Here is a 24,187-nt window from a genome sequence, read left to right on the forward strand (position 1 = left end):
AACGTGGACTATGTAACTTCTAAAATTTCGTTTTGTCTTCGTGACCTTGCGCCAACTCAACTTAGGACCTTCTCTTCTGTGATGCCGAGAATTTCAGCACTTCCACTGTTGTACATTATAAAATGTACTCCCAAATCCCATATGTCAGCCACCATGATTATTTATTAGAGCTCACTTCATCAATTGGACCCAGGAAAATAAAAAACCAAAGAAATGCTGATGCAGTGCACAGAAACTTAATTTAGTCGTTGGGTAAAACAATAAATTGTCTGGCAACCCTGCCTACTTTTTACCAACCTTCCAAAAGGAAAATTCAACTTCCAGTTAATTCACTTTGAATTGTGACAGTGAGCAAGGCACACATTTTCAAAATTAGATCAAACCATGTAAGCCTTTGTATCATCTAAGTCAAGAGCCTACTAAAAACCATTTTCCCGAATCAGCAGCAAAACTAATAACAAGCCCCATTTTACTAGGTGAGAATGACTATGTGGATCCTAAAATTTCATTGTGCTCTATTATCCACTAACTCTTTAGATATACTGAGCAGAATACTAAAATGCTTCGTTTATAATAACTTGTTATCGTGTTCTACCCTACAATGTAAAATTTAGGAACTTCCCAAAGCCACGACAGCAGCTTTGGACAAATTCCATGAAATTCTCAAAATATTCATAATTAACTCTAAAATACTCGTACGTTTGTGTGTGTAATATATATACTTTCTACACTGCGGGGGCTTCATCATCCAACATCTCCACTACAGGAGCATACTGCAAAATGTATAGTGAGTAAGGTCCATGTAGAAGTATACAGATTGCAAGGCCAAGAGAGTAAAATATTGAATCCACTGACCTCGTCATTCTCTTCAAAATATATCCCACCAACGGCACTGTTCTGCTGAAACTCCCAACCCAAGCTGCTCTCCAGCAGCTCCTTGAATTTCCTTGTCTGCAATGAGTGAAAAAAGTCAACAGTTTTTTTCTTCATGATAATCAGTCAACACACTGCAGCCAAAAGAACAAGTTGTAATAAATTTCAGAGCAGACAAAAGAGTACAGATCTACAGACGGGTCCTTATGCAATTATTCTGGTCATCATAACTACCAATACCTGCCATCAATGGCCATGATTCAACGCGGTTGACTGCCACCATTAAGTTACAACAAATATCATTTATTGCAGCTTTTGCCCAAGCTAAGTCATAGTTTTGACATTTTCTTATTGCATACGCGATTTTGCCTTTTAATCTTAATTATACGCATGTCAACTAAACACTTATTTAATAACAGGAATATCATGGCATCATGACTTCTTTTCTTTGAGGGTACGTAGGAGACACATGTATCTAGGCAGTCAACTAGTTCTTTTCACCTCCAGTTGCCAGATGGGCCAAATCTATTCCTGTTGTGCTGACTAGTGCATGATACATTTCAGGCACATCAAAAGAGAAAGAAATTGCTATTTCATCTTCTTTCGATCCTCCAGTTCCAGTAATATTTCAATTCCTAATTATAATTCTCTTTCTTCGGAGCGAAGGAGCAGAAGATATATCAGTATACTGAAGACAAGATCAGAGCTCATACCCATGACAGAAGATCTCCATCAACAACAGAGGCATCTTGAATCAGAGAATAGAAATCCTGGAAATAAAAAATGCCACAAGTCATCGAATGCCACAAACTCACTAAGCTGAATCTAACTATTTGGACGCTAAACTGAAATTAAGATTCAATCAATATTAGCTAAAACAGCCAAAATTTGGCCAATGATCACAAGGGTCAAGGCATTGAAATTGAAAACAATCAAACATATTATAGGAAGGACAACTGAACAATAATGCATAGCCTAGGCAGACCTCCCTTGACTAGCATTTGAGACATTTAAATTTCCATTAAATCTTCTTCATTTTGTGTGTGTTAGTCCAGACTTCTGACAAATCCTAAAAGACAAAACATTACATAATAGATGCGCGTGCGCAGTCACGCATTTCTAGCTAGGAAAAATGCAGTCTAAGACACTTTGAAAGATTAGATTACCAATCCAACAGAGTTAAGCGGGAGAGGAAAAAATAATCAGAAGAGCCAACCTGCTTGTGTTACAATAAGTGTGCTAGATAACAGAACGATACAAATCTAAGAATTTAAATATTGAGTTCATAACATCAACAAACTACCTTACAAAGATGGTGCAGAAAGCTATCAGCAGAAAACCAAGAATCATCCAGTAATGCTGTCCCTGTTTCATCAGGGCAATCCTTCTGTAGTCCATATTTTAGTTGATAGTAGATGACCTTTATGAACTATGAGAATCCATAAAATTCCCAAATTTCAGTTAAATGAAGGGGGAAAAGGCGAACAAAAGATGAAAGCATTGTAGGCTGCAAATCAACAAGTATATCAAATAGACAATTATTTTACAAGCAACCACAGCAAAACATAAAGATCCAACTCAGTTATATTCAATATGGTAATATGTTAATTAAACACCAAAGATTTTAGAAGAAGATATCAAACTGTGCAATACATTAAACTCCTGGACAGCATAAATGTAGTTAAGAAATTCAGATAATTCATGGCTCCTCAGCAATTGTTCACATGTTCGTACTCTAAGAATTATTTCACCCAATTTTCTTATTTTTGTTAACTTCTGTCTATATGCATACAATACCCTGATTCAATCCACAGCAGATATGATAGATGGAAATTCTTTCTCTGATTCTAGGACTGGGTATGGCAATATACAACTCATTTCTTCTTCCTAGCCACCATCACCTAACCAGCCTTGTCAGGCAAAAAAATAAAATGAAATAAAAAATATAACTCAAAAGTCCTGATTTAGCATCATAAAGGAATTTGATAATAGTCACAAGATTTTTTACTTATTCCATTAATCCAAATTCAGCAGCCTTATGTTCCTAGGCGGCATTCTGAGCAAACAGAATTGAAAATTGTCAATTTAACAATATTCAAAGTAATATTTTTATTGTTTGTACTTAATAGGAACCAAGACAATATAAGAAGCCTAAGTCCTGCATTGAGTTATGCTATTTGGGATACTTAAGTAATTGGCTAATATGGGGAGGGTTTCCCAAGCAGAAGCCTATCACTATCTTAATGAATAAAATGCCAGTTCCAAGGTTTACCTTTGTGAACAGTTGACTCCGCGTATGGAAGGGCTGCAAAAGATTAGACAATGTCATAGACAAAAATAAACATGTGTGTCTATATATATATATATATATATAAAAACCATTCAATAACACAATTTCAAGCTCATTTGATCCCATTGTGATCCCATGCTATAATTTTCACATGTGCCATGCCACCTAAAACCACAGCCTACCAACAAAATGTCCTAGGAAAGAAGAAAAATCTGTCCTGTGAAGTAATATGAGAAAATTTCAATGCAGAGACAGAATAAAGAATATTACCATGTTTCAGATGTTAAAATGGATATAGAAGCCCCATTTTAATATGTGAAGTTCTTTTGCTGTGCCAGGTGTAAGCTTGTATGCTGCTCAAATAAGCTTCAATTTTCATATACTTCATATCAATTTAATATGATAAGTTCCTTTCCCTAAAGGCAAAGGGCTTTATAAACCTTCAATGTAGCTCCCACTCACAAGAACCATATGTTTTGACTCAGCCAAAATACACAGGCTATCTTCTCAACTTAGCTTTCAGAAAAGGTTCAGAGCCCTTTTCAGTTTTGCAAGGTAAACATGCAGAATATTCTTTCAAAGAACTATCCAGACATAGCAAAAATGAATTCTAACAACAACAACAAAAATGAGTTCTAAGCATGCCTCAAAGAATCAATTGACTTATCGGTTAAGCTGTCCTGTTAAGCAAGAGCCCTGAGATTGATTTTATTATTCTATCAACTTGAATAGTATGGAAGACATTATTTTGCAGCACCTTCAGTTCAGTCTTCTAACTTTCTATCTTTGATAAGAAACAAGCATAGACATGAAACCTAATATTCGAAAGCTCATTAAAAAAGTAAAGTCCATGCACACATCATTCAATTCGAATATGACTAAAACTCTATACTCACTGCTTCAGTACAGCCTAAAAAAAGGCTAACCAAAGATTTCCACTGGAGAAATGCTTCAAGTGATTGTCCCATCTGCACATTTACCAAATATCATATTTTTGGCCAAATATGGTAACTAATTTAGCAAGAAATCATGTTTCATCTGCAATACCAAGAAGGCAACAAATGCAAACTGCAGTTCTCCAAGAAGCAAGTCTTCAGAACCTCCATAATCTTTTTCCAGCAGAGTTTCTAACAATTGTGTCTGAATAGAAAAACAAAGAGAATGCACATAAATTGGAGAACAAAGGGCTGGAATGTTGTATTAAGGTTACATGCTAAACCAATACCAGCACACAATTTTCTTTTCGAGATTAAGTATTCAATAATATGTACAAGAAATACCTTGTCAAGATTCACAGAAGTAAGTTCCTGTCCATGCATCCCTTTACGCTTTATAACACTGGGAACAGAGGTATAGTAGCATCCTTTCCTCTGAGACTTGTCAACTGACGTTGCAAACTTACTAGCCTTAAGTTGCTTGTCTAGTGCCTTCTCCATTGGCGTTTTTGACGTGTTTCCAACTATCCCACTCTCATATACAACAGTGATTTCCCCTCCAATGGGCTCTACCCAAAAAGTCTATCAGTTTAAAAAATTGAATATTGTGCAAAATACGAAATCAGAAGAATGGCCACTCCAACATCAGTGAACCATTTTAATACAAAGAGCAAATAGCATATGAGAGTGCATGGACCAAGGTGAACCATCAGTGAACCATTGCAGATAAACAAACAGCATACCTAGCCGTTCTATGACACTCTTCGTAACAAAATTAGATAATCGCTTCCAGCCAACATGATTAGTAAGATTGTATGGCCCAAGATGTCTGTCAAACTCCAAACTTTTAACTGCTTGACAGTATCTTTCCTCCTAGGAAAAGGTGGAGAAAAATAAATATCATATGATTCAAAGAATTCAACACACAGGAAACAATATGTTGGATTTATATTATACATGAATTACATCTCCATGTTTGCAAAGATATCTGATTTTTCTCCTGCCCCCTAAGGCCCTTTGGCAATCCAAATAAGGATCTCATTTATACAAAATCAAAGAACAAATATGACAGGAGTCAATTACCTTGTCCGCAAAAAAATTGTTTATTGAGATGGTAAAAAAAAAAAGTTTTTTGGACAATAAAAGAAATATAAAAATAAAATTGAGCAATTGCCAAAAGCAAAGGATAACAAGAAAATGCAATTAAGAAGGAGGAATGGCAGTTAAGTTCCAAAAGTTCATTTTAATTACAGTTAGGTTCCCAAAAAATTTCTGAAGAATAAGTTGCAAATATGTGAGTATCAGCCGCAGAATGCCTAACTTGCAACTGAGAATCTCATATTTACAACTATTTGAATTAATATTTTCAATTCACTTTTCAGCAAAAAAATTTAGGGCCTAACTATCATTTGATTGAACTTTTGGGACCTAAGTGGCATTTCCCCAATTAAGAATCAAGCTAAAAAATTAATCCCTCTACTAATTATCGACTAGCACAACTCTCCCGATAAACCTCTGACCCAAACACAAAGCAAGATGAACTGTTCTATCACATAAAAGAAGAGGAATGTCATTCTAACTTTGTAAAGATTCTGGAGTTCATACTCATAAACCAAATAATTGTAGACAGCGCACATTGCCACAATAATTTACTTCCCAAACCACATTGTTACATTAAGCAATCATAGTCTCTCACTTATGAACAGAATCAAAGGCATCCTTCATGAAATGGGATTCTAGTTATCTGGAGGTCATACTTATACACCATATAATTATATCGGTGCATAGTTTTTCCTAATATTGTCTTAGAATGGTCTAAATTGACTGAGAGATCATATCATACTATGCAGGAAAACAAGATCATTATATATCATTATATTTATATCCTTCATGCATATAAAATTAGACAAAGTATATATATATATATATATATATAAAACTTAAGGAACACATACCTCTTCCTCAGACATTTTTATTAGCCTTTCCTCTTGTTGATCCCATTTTCGAATAATTACCTGTGTAGCCAAATTACATGAGAAAATACAGTTTTAAAAACTTTCGAGATATTTCAATTACACAATGCCATGCATTATATTTCCTCCCTTTATGATGTCCATTCAAAAATGGGTTCAAGTCTTCAGCCAGAAAGCCTGACTCCTACCAATCCATTTCAGGTGCTGAGTATCATTAGGAGTGTAGGACTAATGCAAGAACCGTAAAATTTATTCAGAGATGAGAATTTAGTGAGAAAAGATTATGACAGCTTCAAGGCATTAGGACAACTTCTAACTTTATAAACAGGAAAAATGCTATTCACTTTGCCTTCTTTCTAGATTATCTCCTAAGATTTTATTCACAAAGTAAAATATAAAATCATTTTACTTTTGCAAAATTCTTCAGTCTTTTGCATGTCAAAGTTTTCCTTTCTATGGTGGATTCAAGACAATTCTGAATGAGATTTTAAAAGGCAAAGACGTTACTCATTATGAAACAAACTCCCCCTCCCCCAACACCACAGCACAACTATCTTTCATTAAAATTGAATGCTTATCTGAAACTAAACATAACATTAATGAATGACACCAGAGACAGTTTCTGAAAAGGATTTTCGTTGGATCTAAGGATCATTCTATTCCAGCATGAGGGAATTAAAAGATAATAAATCTCAGGGATGACTATAGACATTGATGTTCAAGATTCTCAAGGCGGCATCAATAAAGATTCTAATAACCATGGTTTAAAGGAAATTCTAAGGCATTACTCATCCCTTCCCGAGTCTACAGCCATGCTTGACTTGTGAAATTTTAAGTGGGGGAAAATCAATTACAACATTAAGATATAGTAACCATCTTGGTATTTAAGTGGATGATTTGACTAAAGAGAAAAATTTTCAAACCTCTGAAGGACCAACATCAACAAAGAACCCAATTATTGGTGCGAACTCCTTGCCATCCCTGTGAAAATAAAAATAAAATGTCAAATGAAAAGATGTACCAAATTAATTGACGCATAAAATGGATAGAAGTATTGAAATACAGGAAGCATTGGCAGAAAGTATCAATAGTTCTATCACCAACATGCATTGTTGTATAACACCTCTTATTTTATGATCTGCAAAACAAAATAATACTGAGGCCTTAAACCAGAGTAATTGTTTCCAATGATATTGCCTGATTACTTCTCAGTAATATTACCATGGTATACAAAATTGAAAAGATGTTGAAGATCTGACTTTTGCTATGGATTAAAATACACAAATACCAATTCTCACGTTTTCTTTTCTTTTCTTCTTTTTTCTTGAGAGGCATAGAATAATGTCCTTGCCACTTGCCACCAATAACCTATTACTGTCTTGAACCCCTCCCACTTCATATATTGGTACCAATATATATTGTTCCATTCTGACATCTTTTCTATGCTTATTGCACTCATACAAAAAGTAAAGGTTAATTTCTTTAAGGAAGAGTTAGAGATGGATGATATGAAGCACGATTTTACCTGCTTGAAGAACTATAATAGACAAAATGAGGACCAGGAGGGATCATCTTAATCCCTTTAAAAGAAGGTCCCACAGAGAACATCTGCCAAAAGGAATTTTAATGTCACGTGTCAGACGAAGTTGGAATCAACAAGAAAGTTTTTTCCCTTTATCAAGATGGCTACACTCAATTTCCAAAAACAAAGATTTAAAAAAAAAAGAAAGAAAGAAAGAAAAAAGAAGAAAAACTACATGCACCGAGAGAAATTTGAAGGATAACCTCTACGCTACCTGACAAAAATCAAATCAAATTTCCACCTCAATTCTCCCTATTTATGGTTTTCTGTAATCTACAAGCTTTGACAAGCCAACAGAAATGAAATTTGCAGTATTAAATTTAGGTTCTGTAGTATACTGTTCGCTCCAGCATAAACAAAACATCATGGGCAACTAAACACAAAGGATATACATTTGTAAATTAAGACTATGAAAAGTAAACTCACTGACAATGGGAGAAGCAATTAAGCATACTTCAAGACCAGTCAGGGAAATGATAGCAAATAGTATTCTTGTACATATCGAGCTTACTAATTGATAGACCAAATGCAATGAAAGCTCCAACTATCCCGTTTGACCAAAAAGGTATTAAGAGAAAATGTTAATAATTCACTTGCCTGAGTATCGATTCCGACAAGGGTATACTGAGGAACATCGAGGAGGAGGAGAGTGACACCGTGCTTCACAAGTTCTAACGCAGTCTCAGGATCCATGTCTCCAACTTTAAAGCTTCGGTTTGCAGTTCGTGTTCTGTATTGAAACGGAAGAAGAGGGACAGTGCAAGGTTTTCCTGACTTTGCCAAAAGTTCCCGAGTTCTGAACCTCCTTGAGCCTTCAAACTGCGTGTCCAACGAAGAAATTATGTTATAGAGAAGGAGAAAAAAATTCCATTATACTGCTCATAAAAAAATTCCATTTTGCTTCCGATTGATTTTTTATTTACTTTTCATAAGGAGAGAAATTAAACAAGTTTTTACCTCCCAAAAATTTCTTTAACATTTTTAATTCAATCTGTTTTATCAAATTTTTATCCATAAATTATCAAGTTTTTTTAGCAATAATCAAATGCATGTAATACTCTGATTAAAAAATTTATATTTATATTATATTATTAGACTATCAATATAAAACTTAAGATTAAAACTTAATTTTATCCTTATATTTATTTTTAAAAGACGTTGAGTATTATATATTAATAAATGAAATAATTTTTTTAAATTATTTTTTTAAAGAAACAAAATTATCCTTTTATTTGTCAATCGTTTAATCTCTCATTTTGTGCTGGCGTGTCATGAGACAAGACCCATTACTTTCTGACTTGGCATCCAATTTATAAGCCTTGGTCCTCAGACATGGCATCTTATTTTTTGACCCATTTATTTAGAATTGGGCAAACTGCTCCAAACGCCGTTCGAATCCTGACCTTAGTAGGAACTCTCATACATGGCCGATGGCAAGGGTTGGAGGCCAGAGTCATCTGTAGAAGTAGGATAAGTTCAAAGCCTTTCTTCATACAATTTTTCTAAAAGTAAAAAAACTCTAGCCTTTTTCATGTAAATATTTCTAAGTTGTCGTTGTCGTAGTAGCTAAAGGAGCTATTTGATCAATAATTCAACCCACAGTGTTCAAATTATCCAAACCACTTCAAATTATAGAGCTAATTGGTTTTTTCAATAGATTTCCGAGTTACCGAACAACATTGCACAATCCAAAAGCTAGAAAAAGAAAATTTATGAAGAGAAGCAGAAGTAACTAACAGCAGGGAAACGAGAATCAAGCTTCTTCCTCATAGGATCAAACTCATGGCAACAAATTAGAACCAAGGGATGAGAGAGAAAATGGAACCCACAACAGGAGATTATCAGAAGTTCATAACACTATTATTGCTACCATCATTCGAAACCCACGGACAAAGTTGCAGTCATGAGGAGGCAGATCGATGAGGGTGTAGGAGATGAGAAGACGAAGACGAAGACTTGGGATTTTTGAGTGGAAGCTGGATTTGGAGCTCGGCGAGAAGACGAAGAATTGAAGAAGCAGCAGCAAATGACATCATGAACAAACTTGGAGGAAACCACAGAGGAAGGACGAGCTTGGAGTCTGAAGCTCTAGAATTGTGAATGATAAGCGAGGAGCAGTGTGGAATCGTGAGTTCAGCTGAGGGAGGAGATGAAGGAGCCGCATGGAGGAGAGGAACTGAATGGTAAGGAGGAGGATAGTGGGGAGGAGAAGGAGGATACCTAGGGGCTAAGGTGCTCGGAGATGGCTTCAGTGACGACCTCGTCGGCTCGCCTTGAGGAGAATGAAGAAGTCAAATAGTCAAGACCGGCGAGGGACTTTGCCATCATTGCGTGGGTGCACAACCCCTCCACATAAGCAACTAATGATAAAGATAACAGATTTGTAATAGAAGGGCATTTTTTATTGTCGAAAAATTAATTCAAGAAAAAAAAATTATTTCACTTAAAATTAATAGCATAAGATACCAAACACTCTTAAAAAATAAATAAAAAAATAATATTAAACCTTAATTCTAAAAATATGAAGTTTGTTCGAAATTGTACTTTCTGCAAGACATAAATTAGTGCTTCTTTTATCATGCTTTGTACAGCCTTTTGAAAGAAAGAAAGGAAAGAAAAGAAAGTCGTTCAGTTAGATTTTTTTTCTTTCATACTTAGCAAGAACTAAATTTTAAAGGGAAATATTTTCAAAAAATATATAATATTATTGCCTCTCTTATGGCACTTAAAAGAAAATTTTTAATTTTAAATATATGTGATTCATGTTAAAAATAAAAAAAAAAGTTCAAGGTAACAGTCACTAACACATGCATCTTGATGAGTTTGTATAATACTATAGTCTCCAAAAAATAAGACGTATTGGTGGTTATAAATAATGCAATTTGTTATAAATTCCTTATTTTATATTAACATTACATTGACGAATTTGATAATGTTCATTTCTGTCCAGAAGAAACAACCGTTGCTAATGTTCCTCTTTCCTGTTCCTCTTATGGAGAAATCTTGGTCGATGTCAGAAAATGGGGGCACAAAAAATCACATAAAGTTAACTATTAACTAGTTTAATTAAAGATTAAAAAGAGTTATTAATTTGTCATTTGCATATCAAACGCATTATAAGGAGATGATTTCTGGATTTTCCCCCAGTATATGCACTGTCAAAGGAAGCAAAACTCCTAATAATAAAGATCTGAATCTCTCCAAAATACCTGCCCAACATATGCATTCCAAAAAAAGTTTAGGAATCCCCTTGATGGTTCTTCAAAGATGAAAAGACCGGGGCAAAGAAATGACTACAAATTAGTAGTTTATCTTTGGATGAGTTATTACGGGGAAAAAAAAAGGAATTTGGATGTTTGAGAGATGAACTTAATATTCAACTTCAAATTCCAATTTAATAGCATTTCCTGTTTACATACTATGTTATTGACATCTTCTAAGTCAGTCATATTGAGGGCTTGGATCAAGGAGGAAGAGAGGCGGTAAAACGCAAGGCGTGTCTGAGCAGGACCAATTGAATCTCTCATACTTCACTCACCCTTCCAGGACCCTCTCCGGTTAAAGAGAGGAACCAAGCTAGTCACTATATCACATGTAATAACTCGTTTTAACATTAATTATTACCAATCATATCAGCAGTTACCTGAATATTGTCACCTTAGCAGATGGTATAGTCTACCTTTTTATAGGCCTGCTTTGCTAAACATCGTCATAAATTTACTTCCTGTGTGTGTCTGATTAACAAATAAGAATGAACCATCTTTCCTTTTTATTATACCTTACAGTTTGAAGTTCTAGAAGAAGCAAAGATCACATATCCTGCACCAATGGCATCACAATTTTAACTGTATATTTCAGCTTTAAATAGGACTTTGGGGCTACGAATGTCATCCTGGCTTTGAATTAATCTGATCTCTAAACTAGTTGACTGAGGATTATGTCCAGCTCTTTGGTAATCATTGACCGTCCTCTGCAAAAGTGCCTGCATGATTTCGGGGTACAGAGAACATTAAGCTCCCATCATTCAGAAGTTTTGAAATCTCAGAAAGCCTAATTTCATGGCGTTGCAGGCCAGAAAATGTAGAACCGAGAAATTTGCAAAATGGCAAATTATGGAAAGCTCTCCATTTCTGTGGCAACGCCAGCGCAATATTGAGAGGGATGAATAACATCAATGATATGCATGAGAAAATAAAAAATAAAACAAATACCTGCAGGCTTGATACAGCAAGTTCTGCAGCCTTCTCAAGATTGTCTGGGTATTTCTAGAATGCAAAACGACATTTTCTATGAATATTATGGAATTACTAGACAATAAAAAATACAGCTAAAGCCAAAAAATAATGAGAATCGGAAGTACATTGCTCCAACCAAGAAGGAGAGCTGTCGTGAGATCCCCCGTTCCCTACAAACATAAAAGCATACCCAAGAAAAAAAAGTAAAGCTTCAGTTAGTGTATGGAGGCAACTCTAAACAGAATAAGATGTAGGAAAACCATATTCGTATAAATTTATGAATCAACATGATCTCACGTTCAATAAAGTTGCCATTTCTTTTTCTTGGAACAATCGTAGCACAGATTAAACAATAAATTTAAGGCAATGAACTATTCGTACAGTGAAATAAGCTGGAATTTTGGGAATCACGATCTTAAATTGCTTGGGAGGCTGTCCCTGTCACACAATCGTAATATGATCATAAGCCATTGCCACATGGAAGGCAGATAGGATTTTAGTAACTGAAAATATAAATATAAAATATAAAATTTATGAAAAGTCGTTGGAAAAAAATTGCATGACTGTCAAGATACAAGCAAACATAAGGTAATTATGAAAAGTAAACACTTTAAATAAACATAACTGCTCAAATATCAGGAATTAAAAATAAAATATTAGAATTAATAGAATCATGCATGATATAGACCTACCTTTTCTTTTTGATGGCTGCCTATCAGGAAGAGATTGCCGGCTATACTTATGCTAGTAATTACAACCTGAAGGTCAAGAGCACTTATATTGACATTCATTGTACACAAGTTACAGGTGACGTTAAGTAAAGACAAAAGTGAAACGCAAGAACACAAACATTTTCAGAGACAGGTTACTTCTACTGCTCAGAATTAACATATGTAACACAAATTTGAGCAACGTGTTTGTCTGTTGTTAAGAGAAAGATCAAGTAGAACTTTATTATAAAAAAAACTGAAACAGATCCAGCTTAGATAGCTACATTGCATCTTCAACAGGATTTCAATAAGTGAATATTCATTCCCTCTAAGCATGTGGCTTAAATTATGGCGAGTAGTCAATTTGCATCACAGCGAAAAGCATGAAACATTTGCAGCTGATTGGTTACAATGGATAGCCATATTAGAAGTTTATAACGATTAGAGAGATAAGCACCTTTCAGATAGACAATTCATAAAGGATGAATCAAGATCAGAACAAAAAGTCCAAGTCCAGAGGAGAAGAAAAGCATCCTAGAACAGAAATATTTCAGAGCGTGTGTGTGTGTGTGAGAGAGAGAGAGAGAGAGTAAAAATGTGAACATAGGATTCCCGCAGTGCAAATACAAATGCAAACCTTTGAAGGTCCAGCCTCATGAAGAAGGTTACAGGCTTTCCGGCCATCTGCTTCGGACTGAATCCTGTTAAAAAATAGGATGAATAGGCAATCTCCTTGATAAACCACAAAGGAGTAGGAAAAGCATGAACAATGTTGAAGAACTTAAATTATGTTTTGGCTCGGGAAATAAGGTTTCAATCACTTGTTAATTTTTTAATTAAATTAAAAAATATTTTAAACATAATGTGAAAAGAAAACCAGAAAATAATTAAATAAATAAATAAAGAACAAGATATCTTCCCAACCATTAATAAGAAAAGTAAACAAACTAAATTAAACCACTTGATTAGGATTGCCACATGCTTATAACCTTTGTTTTCTCATTGTTCTTTGGAACTTTTTTCAAGGTTTATCTCCAACAATCCTAAGTCTTCAAACTTAATATCTAAACAATGCTCCAAGTCAGGAGGGCAAACATGGTGCTCACTAAAGACAATTAACAGTATTCCAAATCCGCCACAAAACTTCAGTGATATTGAATAGTCATTTACGTCATGTTATTATACCATATAATAACATGACAAGCAAAGCACTATGCTACCAAGTACCAGCCACGCAATATACTAAAACTTAGAAGAGACTGAAAATAAGGAGCATATAAAACATGGGGAAAAAAAAAGAGTCAGGCAACCTTAGTTGTCATATGATTACCTGAACCCTGTCAACAGTTCAGCTTCAAATTGATTGGGAGTCAACATTGAAGCTACTGGAACAACCTAACAAAATGTGAGTTACTCAGATGCTAAAACAAGCAACGAGATTCTATATTAAGAATGGACCACATATCATCCACCCCCTTGCAGTCTCAAGATGGTGGATGATGAATGTATCAGGGGTATTACGCCAAGACGTGTAAGTGCACAGTTAATATATTCCCTTTTATCAGGGCCAAAAAAGATTACCATCTAAAAGTAAATTATGCAAATGCCATCTCATACATAGGACACAGAATCATGCAATAAAGCTGGATTTCAATTATTAGTGACTTGGGTCTGCACAGGGCAGCCAAAGAAGTGATAAAATATAATCTAACTCTTAATAATGAATATTATAATATTTGAACCCGCTTCCAGCAATATTTTGTGGATCAGTCTTACCTTCTCACGATAAACTGATACCAGCTCTTGAGGAACATAAAGCTTTCCTTCATCACCCATCACCGGATCACATACTGACAAGAAAATACAAACTTCAGAGAAGATACAGGTATACAAACTCTACTTTTCCAGGAGAAGTAAGATAAAGTAGAGCTCCTAAAAAGAATTGAAGACTGAAAAGAGCTTAATTGTCAACCTTGAGATTGAAAATAAAATTAAACAATACATGCCCTCTAGGGCATGAATTATTAGTTGAGACTACAAAAAAGCATGGTCCGTTTTTTTTATATAATTATTTGGTAGTCAGAACTATCAGGTTAAATTCAAGGATTTTCGATCTAAATGAAGGTAGCTTTTTAAAAAATGATTTTATTGAGCCCTTTATCAATTGATAAAGGCATGGTACTTCATTGATTGGTTATGATAGTAGTTCCACATCATCCCAGTCTGTTTTATACACACTTTCTTGATCCCTCAAGAGTCCAGTGTCTTGTGTCTTATTCGAATACCACTCAATATTTGTAAAATATGGTTTGAACTTAAAAATGAACTGGAATTCTCAAACAAGAAGGACACAGACTCTTCTTTCATTCACTTTATCATCTTTCACACAGGGGGTGTAACCCAGATGACACCAACATTTAGTAAAAGAATATTATTATACATTAAATATGTAATAATTTGCAATGTCAGAACCATCCATATCCTTTATAGTTTGTTTTTAACTACAGAAACTTGCTGCATGTGTTCAAATTAAATAATCTTACATCAAGGCCTTAGAACATACAATGTTATATCTTGTAGTTTGACAGAAGAGGGAACAAAGAGTTTCCATACAATGTTGTAATGCAGCTAGTAAGAGTTACATAAACATAAGAATATTAAACAATAATAACATGAGATATGCATGCCGAAGAACAATAATATGGATCACAAATTAGAAATTGTTGGTACACCGTACATGCAAATCATTGGTGCTGATTTTTTGAGAGACCACAGGTATGAAGTATGAACTTGGTCTTATATGTATTTATGCCATGCCCAGATTTCTTTGACTGACACAACAAAGATGCACTAAGGTTGAAACAGAACCAAACCAAAAATTGATGGTTTGATTTGGGAAGTCCTACAAGCCCTCTTGGTTTGAATTGAGTTTGGAAACATCAGAGCTCAGAACCAACAATTTTTTTTTTAGCAAAGGAACCAATTAATGTTTATTCAGAGCAAGGTTGAGCCTCAAACTGAAATCAACTCATGATTACCCTTGTGCTTCAATAATTTCAGAAATCTCACCATATGTAAGTTCAGGGTTTATTGTACGAAGCTTGCTGACAACTTCCAATATAGTGTTCAGGAAAGAAACTGAACCAATATAACCTGAAAATATATAAATTGAAACCAAAGTAGGGGGAAAACAAACAACAATGACAAGAACAACAACAACAAAATTGGTATGTTAGTGACAATGTCACGTAACCCATGACATAATAAGATAGAGCCTAAAGATCAGAGTTTCTAATACTGAAGCAGAGATTTTAGCAGAATAATTCAGTAACGCTTGACATAATATGACCTCATCTCTATGACAAGTGACTGGCCCAGAAGATTTCATCAAAAGCTACTGGAAAAAGGTCAGGTGACTCATCCTTCATTAGAAATACCCCCTTCCAAGGAGAATCTGCAATCTACCTCCCTTATTAATTCAAAGGTGCTCAGCTCCCTCATGGATAATATGGTCTCACAATTATGAGTAAAGCTTGTAACTGAATTTGCTGGAAACATGCTTTGGCTATTGGTTTAGGAATTTAGGATACGCCATAGTGCAGCATAATGATCTAGCTAATTGCTTTTATATACTGTGATGTTCTTAACATGTGCTGTCACAATGCTGATTTAAATTTCGTCAGAGGTAAGAAGAGTAGTATGCAGTTCACTATTAACAACACATATAGGAAACATCTTGACATACCAGTTAATAAGTGAGTGTAGAACAATAATTCATTTGCTTCAAGGCCTTCTATAATATCCCAGAGTTGCTGTCCATTCAAAACTTGACCCTTAAAAGTTGGATATCCTGCATGGTCCTTAAATCTATTAAACCAAAATTTCACTGTTACTTAAAATTATACCATGTCTGGACTTATTCAGATTGACAAATGTCATCGCACCATAAATCAGGTCTCAAAGAGTCAGAGTCTTGAGACTGAATGAAGAAATAGAAGCAGCTTGCCTGTGTGATTCGAAAACTGCACAGAGTTAATTGGGTCCACATCATAGCCCAAAAGTTGTAGCGGAAAGACAGCTGACTTATTTCCGACATAACCCTAAGAAGAATAGCAAGTGGCTACGTTGTCAAGGTAATTCTTTAGCATGTTGCATGCAACCTACATGCAGAATTAGGCTAAGAGCAAACTAGAAATGGCAATCGAAAAACAATGAGATGAATTTTATTGTTCATTAAGAGGCAGCATAATCTAAATATTTACATTAAAAAACTTATTTACATCAACAATTTACCATTCTACGAAATTATGTAACAAAGGAGTGCCCCTTGATACTTTAACTCCTTATACGCCTAGCAAGAACAACCCAGGATCCAACTCTTGGCAAAGTCTTACAAGCACATTTGATGTATAATAATTAAGCAACCCCATAGCTCTTATTCATGAAGTATAAGGAGGTCTTATTTGAAATGGGACTACAAAAACCTGCACAGTGTGTGATTGAATGCTGAGAACTCGACCAGTCTCCGACGGAAGAGCAAGAGAAAGAATCGGTGGCGCCATTTCTGAATTTCTGGAATTCTTCGCCCTAAAATTTCGAGCAATCAAAAGACAGAGGATTAAAACAAACCAGAACAGAAGTTAAGAGACAATGAAGAAAATAGAAAGCAGATTGCATATCGCATGTCTAGCTCAAGCTCTGTCCAATGCGATTTTGAACAGAGCAACAGGTGAAAAAGTGGGGAAGATAAGTACAAATCACGAGTTTAAGTGTCATTTTACCGGAAAATGAGAGTTTCTCGGGGGAAATTGAACCCGGGTTGGCTTATGAACAGGGACTGCGCCAGCATCGAAGAAGGACGACGTGGTGTTTGGTGCCGGCTCTAAATAAATTATTAAGAAATTAATTAAAGTAATAATTAATAATTAATAATTAATTCCATCAATTTCAGCCGTCAGCGCAATCAGCCGCGTTGATTTCAGGGGATCTAATGCGTAGATTTTTAGGGTTTCTTGTATGACCACAACAACGTAAATTTTGAGCGAGAACAGAAAGATAACTTAATTTTATTGGTCGAGATGAAGCAAATGAAATGGAAGGAAGATTTTAACATATCTTGGAGAAAAAATGAAAGGAGGATTTTTCTAACGTGTTTGGTAATGTTAGGTTGAGAGTGAACCTGTCCAGGAATAGGAATTTAATATGTCAAAGATCTGAAAAAAAAAATATTTATAAATAAAAACCAACAATAAGTTATATTTTAAAAAAATATAAATATCTATTCTTATTTTAATAATAATTCATTTTGTATTTATTTTTATCTATGATTAACTTTTTTGTTAAGTCTTTAGATGTGATTCTCTTGTTTAATTTTCACCTTTCTGTTGATTAAAAAAAATTCCACTTTTCTTATCTTTATTTGGAATATTGAAATGAGAATTTTTTATGCAGTGAGGGATGGAATGAGATATTATATTTGGAAATTCAATGTAAGGTTATCACAAAGTTAAACGTTCCTATAAGTCATTGACTCTCCTGCAATGGTGCGGGAGCTTTGACTCTCCTCAATGGGGGCTTATTTTGGCATCCATGTGACTTTTTTATTTTCTCCCTTATTGGTGGACGATAAGGAAAGGTGTGGTGATGGCAATGGTTGACATAGAAGCAGTTGTTGGTTCCATAGTAGTTTTTGAAGTGAAGATGGAAGAGGCAATGAAGGAGGATTGGCAGGAAAAGATTGGAAGAGGCAGTAATCGAGATATTATACTTGAAAATCTAATGTAAAGTTATTATGAAATTAAACGTTCCTATAAGTCATTGACTCTACCTATAATGGTATGGGAGCTTTGACTATCCTTCATGGGAGCTCATTGCAACATCCATGTGACATATCTATTTTCTCCGTTATTAGTGGACGATGAGGATAGGCGTGGTGATGGCAATGATTGACATAGAAGCACTTGTTGGTTCCATAGCAATTTTGAAGTGGAGATGAAAGAGGCAATGAAAAAGGATTGGAAGGAAAAGATTGGAGCAAGAATCATAGAGGAGAAGGACAATCTTAAAGAAAGAGTGCCGATTGACATGAATTGTGTTGATTTAAAGCACATGATTAAGGTACTGGGACACGATAATGATTTAAAATTTTTAATTAGGAGATTTAATTAAGATGTGTCGATAAAGTCTATTATTAATGAGAAATAAAGGAGGCTATTCGCTAGCAATATTATGAGCAATCTAATAGTTGAATTGATGAGTTTGTTCACTAATTAGTTGAATGAGTATGTGGAAACACAATTCAACAAAATTAGTAAGATGATCAAGAATGGTAAGTCATGAAGCTATATGAGAAATATTCTGAAGGTCATTTGGACAATTCAAGTAGCAGATACATTGAGCGATATGGATCCAAATCTACACATAAGGTATGCTTTGCTCACTGAATAACTTGACTTGAATACTTGCATAGACTGATGGAGATTGAATACCGATGCAATGGAACTTCTATGCAAGGTAACGAATGAAAATGACTAATAATTGGCTATGTATGACTCAATGAATGTGCCATTACATTTTTGTGAAACCGTGTGTGAAGATGGGCTAGGCAAGTGATATCTCAAGTATGTATGGGTTGACATATAATGTAGTTGGTGATAATGGTTTTGATAATTCTCCTATTGAATCTAAATCATTTGGTATAATCTCCGATTATGGTTAGATTGTTTTGTCAAGTTTTGCTTCATGACTGCTTAATGATTATTCAAGATGCAATGGCTAAAGGACTTGTGAAAGCATACTTTGAGAGCCAATGTGGCTGGTTTATAGCGATTGATTGGTGTAAATAAGGGCTTGGAGCTCTCTTGGTGGTGCTGATGGAGATTAATATGCCCTCACTATATAGTAGATGTGATCTGAGTAGGCTAGTGTGTGTATTTTTTATTTTTTCCTATTTTGTTTGGCATTACGAGAGATTGTGCCCTGTGAATCATTTGCCATTGTTATGGATGTTGTTGGTTCGATTCTATAGTGTTCTTTGTTGACTTGGAAATTGTTTTTGGCATTTAGGTCATTTCCTTCCCTCTTATGATGAGAGTGGCTGTTAAAAATGCTATGAATTATGTTGCACTGGGGCATAAGCATATGGGCTCAATATTTGAGCAAGGCTTTAGACTACCTTTCCTTCCAGCCATTTAAGTTTACTTTAGACTACCATGAGTTTCAAGGCACAAAGAATTATATGTTGTATCTCAGTTTGCTTCTTGATTTGCAAAGAGTTTATCTTAATGTCCTTGAGTATTTTAAGTTTACTTATGTTAGGGTGCATGAGCCATTGTTTGTTTTGGGCTCTTTTATAGTTGAGTTATGGTTGATTGGCTTGTGTAACTATTTTTTTTTTTTAATGAATTGATTTTCTTCTAGCCAAAATGATGTTCTTATCAATAAATCAAAATTTAAAGGTTATGTCTCAAAAAAGGTCAAAATTTAAAGTATCAATTAAATAATCTAACTTTTTAATATCAAATTTAAAAATATTTTTTTAATAATTTTAAAAAATAGTTTTACGAATTCAAAAGGTTATTAAACAAAAATTGGTGTTTTATTAACTATGAGCATAAAAAAAATTTTGCTAAATAAAAAAATAATAATGGATATTTCATTTATTTTTTATTGGGAATATTATGTCATTTGACCAATTCTCCTCATCATTTCATATTATTTTCATCTAATCAAACGTATTTTGTTTAATTGGTTTAGAGAATTAAATCAACTTGATTCTAGGACTTGGTAAAGCTAGTAATTCAAGCGAACCAAGTATAACCGGGCTAGGCTTATTTGAGATGGGCTAAATAAGCATGAATTTAAAGAAGAACTCAAATAGCCAAACCTTACTTAAATTGCTTCAGGCCTCAGGCTTATTTAGGTCAACACTATCGCACCCAAAAATGTAACATGGATGGAGCGCGATAGGAGGTTTCGGCCTTCGAGGTAGGAACAAAATAAAACGGGAGTTGCCATTAAAATTTTGAGAGAAATCTTGGGAAACTAATTAAAGGAGAATAAGAAAGGCCTACAAAAACAAAAACTAGGTTTGGGAGTCGATTGAATATGAAAAAGGTATTAGACACCTCACAATACCTATTCGTGAGAACGGTTACCTGAAGTTTATTATACTAAATTAATATGGTTTTAAAGTTATTTTAATTATTTTTTTATTCACGTGTTTTAAAAAATGATAATAATAAAGTGGAGAATATTTATTTATTTAAAGGGAGAACTTGACTCAAAATCAAACTCTGAGGCCGTACCCTACGATGAGGATCAAAGTTCATGTAGTTCGTGAAAATATTTTTGAAGAGAAATTAATTAGAAATAATTTACTATTTTGTAAATAAAATAATTTTTAAAAATTTGACATGTGTGTTTTTAAATTGTAAAAAGTAATTTAATTTTAATTATTTTTTAAATTTTTGAATTTTTGGAATAAAGAAAAGAAAAGAGTTTAAAAATTATTTTTTTATATTTTATGATTGAAAATTTAATTACAATACCTGCAGAGCTTTATTGACTTATACGGCAATATAATTATTCTATATATTTGCAAAGATTTTAAAATCTCACACGACAAAAAAGTTTAACAACTTAGTTTATTTTTTAAGCATGTGTGTACATGTACAATTTTTTTTCAAAAAATCTTAATCATCATACCTGTCGCATCTAGAAATGTGATGCGGACGGTGTGAGAGCGAAGGTTCCGGCCTTCGAAAGGAAGATCGAAGAAATAAGAGTCGCCACCAAAATTTTAAGAAAAATTTCGGGAAATCATTTAAAGGTGAATAAGGATGGTCTGCAAAAATAAAAAATAAGTTTGAAAGTCGATTGAGTGTGGAAAAGGTGTTAGGCACCTCACAACACCCGTTCGTAAGAACGGTTACTTAAAGTTTGTCGTGCTCTATAAATATAGTTTTAAAATTATTCTAATTATTCCTTTTATATTTATGTGTTTGATATAAAAAAATAAGAATTAAGTGCGAAATGTTTATTTATTTATGGGGAGGACTTGACTCAAAATCTGACTCTGAGGCCTACGTACCCTGCGGTGGGAATCAAAGTCCACGTAGTTCGGGTTAAGAAAATTGTCAATGGTTTTCTTTATTTAGAATTTTCATAAAAAAGAGTAATAACTTATCAATTGCAAACAAAACAATTTTTACACGCTGTGAGTTGGTATGATTTATTGTGTAAAGATAATTTCCTTGTTCCATTTATATATATATATATATTTTTAAGCTATTTTCTCTGTTATACTTTTTTTTTTGAAAATTCACCTTGTCAACATAGCAAAGTATTATTGTTATATATATATATATATATATATGTTTTTAAAGAATATTTCAATATGTCTACGGAGACTTATTGCCACTCGTGGACGCTTAGATAATTCAAATGACCTTAATGCCTTTTTAAAATTTCGTATTGTGTTTCCATATAAAATCGTAGATCATTTATAAAACATTTTTATTCTAATATATGTTCTTTTGTACATTGAAAATTTATTTGATATGCCAATAAAAGCTTTTATCACTCATAGAGTATGATAAAAAAAAAAACCCATAATCATCATAACAAGAGAGTCTTATCAACTCACGATACAAAAATTATCTTAGCAAATTATAGAGATTAGGAAATCTCATAAGGCTAAAAGATTTTGAGGTCATTATATAAATATATCAATTTATTTTATTTTATTTAAAAAAACGTTTATTATTTTGTTTTATTTTATTTACAAAAATTTATATATAAATTAATAATCACATTATCTGTGAGAATATATTATGATAATGCAATTATTTTAAAGTTCTCTAAAAATTCCTTGAACTTTCACACAAAAATAAACTTATATATTTTATTGATTTAATTAAAAAAATGATAAATCAATAAAACTAATTATCATGGAGGATCCTTGGAATCTATATCATCATATGTATAAGTTAGATCTGTCCACCTACGAAATCTTATTGATTTTCATGGTAGGTGATCATTTTAAACGCCTATGCGGATTTCTTAAAAATAATCTCACATGGCCAATAAATAAATAAAAAGATTAATATTATAATCCAACCATACTCGGAGCAATCACCATGAGATTATCAAATTCTCATGACCAATCAATAAATTCTCATAACTAATAAGCAAGCATGATCTGATTGCTAAGGGCATAAAATTAAAAAAATGAAAAAAAATAAAAAAAAGAAACAATATAATTTGAACCTGTAACTGTACTCTTGTACACTCATCTAACACATACAAATGTAGAGATAATTTCAAACACTCGTCCAAACGCCTATATATATTGAGCCAAGCCAAGATCATTCATTCAACCATACATGTATTCGTTCAACACATACACATACGTATATTGAGCTAACCTAGATTCCCTGCAAACTGAACGAAAGAAAAAAATACAAAAAAATCCCATCTAATTCTCAACTCCAGATTACCAGCACCAAATCATAGTCAGAAAGAAACAAAGACAAATATGCAAACAGGTAACATAAGCTAATCGATCAAAGTCAGAGTAATTTGATTCAAGAATTTCGAACCTATTGGGGTAAACTGAGAATTTCAAATCTTTCTCATTTTCAGAGACTCAAACTGTTTCCAGAATCAGTCACGAACTCCCTCAGTTTTTCTTGGTTCCCTTCTCCAGAAAAATATTTAGAGACTTCGGACTCCTCTTGCCTGATTCCTCTCTAAAACAAATTCAGCCAACTCCTCCTCCCAAAAATCCTCTCAACATTTTTAGTTTTGACTCTCGGTCTCTCTCCTTTTTTTTTAGAAATTTGGCCAGCCCTAAAAAACCCAGACGTCACGAATCCTCAACCTCAGAATTTATATAAAGGATCAACCATCACTTACCGTTACACGTTTCCCTCTCAAATCATCATCTCCATTTTTCTGCTTTTCCTTCCTTTCCGCCAAGTTTCCGTCCACGTTCGTGCTTTTCTTTTGCCTTTTGCCGAAAGTGCTCAGGGGTAGGTGAAGTAATCTGTTCTGATTTCCTTTTCTCATTGTCGCTTTTGCTCTCCTTTGCTGTGCACTCTTGATCTGCTCTGCTCTGTCTTTTCATCTTGATGGCGACTTCTACCTTCGTTTTGCTGTCGTGTGTAACTTGTCTTGCTCTGCTCTAGCCGAAAAACCTAATCTAGGGCTGCTCTACACTCTGCCTCTCGTGTGTGCGCGTTCCAGTCTGTGCCGTGTATGTGCGTCCTACTCTGTATCGTGTGTTCTGCCCTATGCCGTGTGTGCGCATTCTGGTCCGTGTCACCCCTTTGTGCTGTGTGTGTGGGTTCTGGTCCATCATCTATTAGGCTGTGTGTGGGGGTTTTGGTCCATCATTCATTCGGCTATGCGTGTGTGGGCAGGATGAAATTGCTAGGCCTTTCAGCATTTCATCTACCTAGATATATATATATATATATATTTTTTTTTTCTTCCCTTTTTTCCCTCTTTTCTTTTTATTCATATTATAATTCTGGAAATCCGATTAAGAGAAAAATTTGATTTTGAATTAAGCAAGAATACCTCCTC

At 34.1% G+C, this 24,187-nt stretch overlaps 2 protein-coding genes across 3 annotated transcripts; both read right to left on the reverse strand.

Moving 5' to 3' along the window:
• Positions 1-549: 549 nt before the first annotated feature.
• Positions 550-9,995, reverse strand: LOC129303018 (uncharacterized). Of its 2 annotated transcripts, none has more exons than XM_054942009.1 (13): positions 9,391-9,995; positions 8,251-8,472; positions 7,597-7,679; positions 6,995-7,052; positions 6,054-6,113; positions 4,842-4,971; positions 4,444-4,667; positions 4,211-4,303; positions 4,060-4,131; positions 3,146-3,178; positions 2,177-2,302; positions 1,587-1,643; positions 550-951 (listed from the first exon to the last, which is right to left on the reverse strand). In XM_054942009.1, exons 1-13 carry the CDS (start codon positions 9,421-9,423, stop codon positions 745-747), a joined length of 1,398 nt encoding a protein of 465 aa, XP_054797984.1. In that variant the 5' UTR covers positions 9,424-9,995; the 3' UTR covers positions 550-744. The 2 variants fall into 2 exon arrangements, with proteins under 2 accessions (XP_054797984.1, XP_054797985.1); XM_054942010.1 differs by lacking the exon at positions 9,391-9,995 and having other exon boundaries at positions 550-773; positions 856-951.
• Positions 9,996-11,399: 1,404 nt separating this feature from the next.
• LOC129303127 (pyridoxal kinase) lies at positions 11,400-21,356 on the reverse strand. The gene is made up of 14 exons (XM_054942202.1): positions 21,305-21,356; positions 17,380-17,480; positions 17,083-17,185; positions 16,605-16,698; positions 16,344-16,448; positions 15,668-15,751; positions 14,375-14,448; positions 13,929-13,993; positions 13,236-13,299; positions 12,581-12,646; positions 12,270-12,326; positions 12,014-12,058; positions 11,865-11,918; positions 11,400-11,635 (listed from the first exon to the last, which is right to left on the reverse strand). Exons 1-14 carry the CDS (start codon positions 21,311-21,313, stop codon positions 11,495-11,497), a joined length of 1,062 nt encoding a protein of 353 aa, XP_054798177.1. The 5' UTR covers positions 21,314-21,356; the 3' UTR covers positions 11,400-11,494.
• Between the last annotated feature and the right edge of the window lie 2,831 nt (positions 21,357-24,187).

The sequence above is a fragment of the Prosopis cineraria genome, unplaced genomic scaffold (genome assembly GCF_029017545.1).
Source record: "Prosopis cineraria cultivar Desert tree isolate PC_DT_omini unplaced genomic scaffold, ASM2901754v1 PC2, whole genome shotgun sequence".
Classification (NCBI taxonomy): domain Eukaryota; kingdom Viridiplantae; phylum Streptophyta; class Magnoliopsida; order Fabales; family Fabaceae; genus Prosopis; species Prosopis cineraria.